General features: G+C 58.3%; 1 protein-coding gene across 1 annotated transcript in view; it reads right to left on the bottom strand.

The window, feature by feature from the left end:
• The window catches only part of Togaram2 (TOG array regulator of axonemal microtubules 2), a 55133-nt gene that overhangs the window by 22236 nt on the left and 29291 nt on the right, over positions 1 to 3606 (bottom strand). Inside the window, 3 exon segments of the mRNA XM_010604693.3 lie at positions 1 to 232; positions 998 to 1103; positions 1969 to 2122. Of these exon segments, the coding sequence (XP_010602995.2) occupies positions 1 to 232; positions 998 to 1103; positions 1969 to 2122 (492 nt within the window).

Genomic DNA, 3606 nt, shown 5'->3' with positions numbered 1-3606 from the left:
CGCCTGCTGAGGTGAGGGCCATCAAGGTCCGGGCAGGGGTTACGTTCTCCACCATGGCACCCAGGGCCCGGCTGGCCGCGCGCTGGATGAACTCGCTGGAGCTCCCCATCTTCTGCAGCAGGCAGCGGGCGACCTCCTCAGCCTCCTGGTCCATGCTCCTCTTCAGAGCCCGGAAGAGGGCTCCCAGGGTGCTGATGGCCAGGCGGGACACCTTGGAGCGGAGGTTGGTGACCTTGGGGAGCGGGAGCAGAGAGACCCTCCAGGACTGCTGGGCCCTGCCAAGGGCTCAGGGACACAGAGGATGGAACTACCCCACTCCTCCACCCCACACACACCCCTTGCCACACTGGAAACAAGGGCCCGACAGCAGCTCTGGGCGAACAGTCCCATTCTGTAAGCATCAAAATTATGAATCTCATCATTATCAGATGACATTGGTACCATTCAGTCCTCAAAGCATGTTTACAAGAAGTGTCTGATTTGACCCGCACACTGCTATGAGAAGGCAGCGGAGGACACAGAAGACACAGAGCCCAGGCCACGTGCAGGAAGGCACAGCCACAGCAGCGTCCTCTGTGCCGAGCCCTCCAACTCCACAGGAGCAGTCTGTTCCTGGCATCCCTGCCTCTCTCTCTGAGGACCTAGGATGGGCCAGGACCTGGCCCAGAACAATCTCCTCAGACATTTTGGGTCCAGAGGACAAATGGGACATCAGACATCTTGAGGCTGTGACAAAAGGACACGTGGGGCTCCAGATGTTTCAGTTTCCAAAGACTGCAAATAAGGAAGCCCTGGCCTTGGTTTTCTCCTGTGAAGAACACGGCCCTTCTACCTTGGGAGCTGAGGACCGAGAAATAGGCAGGGCCACCCACGTTGTGGGGAGCCACGGTTCCCGTCACAGCTGTTGCAGAACCCACCTTGAAGCCCTGCACCAGGGAAAGGAGGGAGGCTGGGGGTGGGCAGAGGGCACGGTACATAGGCTGCGGGGAGGCCTCACCTCCCCAGTCACTGCCAACGACACGTCGTGCAGCCTCCCAGCGAGGACCTCCGGGTGACAGGCTGCCAGGCGCTGGATGCTCACCAGGCTCTTCTCCTTCACCTGCCTGAGAAGCGAGGCTGGGCTAGTCACAGGCAGGGGAAGAGGGAGGAGCCTGCTCCCTCTGCAGACCAGGGTCCTTCCCCGTCCCATCCCACAGCAGGCTGGGACTCCCTCAGAGGCCGGCCTTCCTGGGGCAATACCTAGGCCTGAAGTCCTAACTGTTCCTTTGGCATAAACCTTTTTTTTTTAAGCACTGGAAATTGAACCCAGGGCTTCTACACTGAACTACGTGCCCAGCTTGCCCAGCCCCACCCCTTTATTTTGAGATATTGTCCAAGTCTCTAAATTGCCCAGGCTGGACTTGAACCCGCCTCAACCTCCCAGAGTGTGGCTGGTTAGCACAAGCCATCTTACGGGGAACCCAGCCAGTCTTCAGTTCTGGCAGTTCTGGGATTGAAGTCAAGCGGGACCTGTCTGTGTCCCTGACACAAAGCAGACACTTCTCCTAGAGGGCTTTCTGGGACAGTTCTGAACCACTCAGGACTAAGACGGGGTGTCCCATGGTGCAGCGGGAGGAGAGCACACGGCAGGTTACTTTGATCTAGAGAAACAAAGGGCTGCGACTTTCTTGGTCCCCACATTCTGAAGCCAAATTCATGCTTGTCTTGTCTGCCTCTGGGACTTCACAGAACAACGCATGGGGCCGCTTGGGAACCCAGGCCACGCAAAGGAAACCAGAGATCCACACACTGGTACCTGTGCACACACGCACGCACGCACGCATGCACACAAATGCTTTTTCCTTCCATGGTGCCAGGGCCCAGGGAGAGAAGGGCAGCAGGGGCAGGAGCTCTTCTGCAAACCCAACAGACCTGCATCCCACCCTACCCATCCTGGGCCATGGGACACACAAGGAGGGGTCACCTCACCAGTCACTGCTGCTTAGGCCCTGAAGGACATCCATCAAGACCAGCTCCGGGTTCGAGAAAGGCCGCAGTTCCTTGAAGGTTCTAAGGTCCATCTCCTCCTCCTCTGCCTCCCACTCAGGAGACCCCAAAGTGAGCACGGCAGGTAAGGAATTAGCTGCATTCACAAAAAAGGAAAGATACAGCCAGCTCCCCGGGAGGACAGGCGAGCTCCCTGGGAGGCTGCTCTTCCTGACCCTCCCTACCAGGCCTGGCCTGGCGCATGGAGCCCACTCTGCAGGGAGCAGGACCCAAGCGGGCCAGGAAGCCAGTGCCCAGGGCTCTCCCTCCCCGGGAGCCAAGGGGACTGCCTAGCTCTCCACCCTTTATTGACTTGCACCATTCCCATCGTTGCTGGCCTGACTGTTGCATGTGAATCACCTCCAGTCCCGTCCTGCCTGAGGCCAGGGAGCTGCCCATGAACAACTCCCTTCTCTGGTGGGGTTCTGGCCTCGCTGCTCCCCAGAGCCTCTGCCCCTGCCCTCCTCCATCCACCATCCTGTGAGGTTGTCGGAACAGGGAAGAGCCCCGCGGAGAGATGGCTGGAGGAAGGCAGGGACAGTAAAAGCCCCGAGGAGACAGCTCAGGGTCACGATGGGGCCACCCTCACAGGGACAGAAAGCAGGCAAGAAAGTTTTCTAGTCTCTCCTTCCTTGAGGAATAGATGCTAGAAGAACAGAAGGAACTGCAAAGCCGGCTGTCGAGTCCTCTGCCCTAGGTACACTGAGGTAATGGGGGCTCTGGGCGGCAGAGGCCCCCGCCCATCGCCCCTGCGATTCTCTGTCACACAGCGAGAGAGGAAGGGCTCCTCCAGGCCAGGCCTCCCACGACCGCGTCACACTTCCTGGCTGCGTGTCCTCAGAAGTCCAGCTCCCTGGGGATGGCTTTCCCTACCCACATCCAGGAGGTCCTGGGCAAACCTGGGTGGAGAGGCGACCCCTAAGCCAAGGCACCAAGCCCTCCTGACCCGAGGCTCGTCTCAGCTCTGGCATTAGCATGTGAGACGGTCTCTTGATCAGTCCTTGGTCACCTTCTGGTAGCCAGAGCTAATAGCCAACCTCCCTATCCTACCTGGACGCAGGACACCGAACCTACACGGTCTGGGAGGCTGCGAGAAGCACAGGTCAGGTCAGCAGAACAAGCTTGCTAGCCTCCTGACGCCCATCCCGCCTCCACCTCGTCCCCCAGTGGCACTGAGCGTCCACCTAGATAGATGCTCAAACAAGTATGTGAGAGGCCCCTGCTGGGCCACGCCAGCCTCGAAGCTCTTAGGGATTCTCTTGACTTGATCTTTGCCTACCCCTGCCCCTGACAGCTTCTCATGAAGGTCCCTACATCTGCCTGGAGGTCCAGGAATTTCCATTCTTTACACATGCAAAAGAAAGAATTTAGTAGACACAGCAGACACCCCCCTCCCCGAAGCCATTTGCTCCCTGAATAAGGCTACTCTAGAAGGAAAATCAGGAGGACAACCAAGCTCGCAATTCTGAAATCCTATCATTTCCAGGCAGAGGAAAGAGCAGATGTGGGTACAAACTGGGAAGCAATTTAGGGTGATTCCAGACTGTCTGGAGAGAGGGAGAGGGAGAGGGGGAGGGGGAG

The sequence above is a fragment of the Fukomys damarensis genome, unplaced genomic scaffold, assembly GCF_012274545.1.
Source record: "Fukomys damarensis isolate Sample0158 unplaced genomic scaffold, DMR_v1.0_HiC HiC_scaffold_2, whole genome shotgun sequence".
NCBI classification, from domain to species: Eukaryota; Metazoa; Chordata; class Mammalia; order Rodentia; family Bathyergidae; genus Fukomys; species Fukomys damarensis.
The sequence above is the reverse complement of the archived record's forward strand: the minus strand, read 5'-3'. Positions and strand labels throughout refer to the sequence as shown.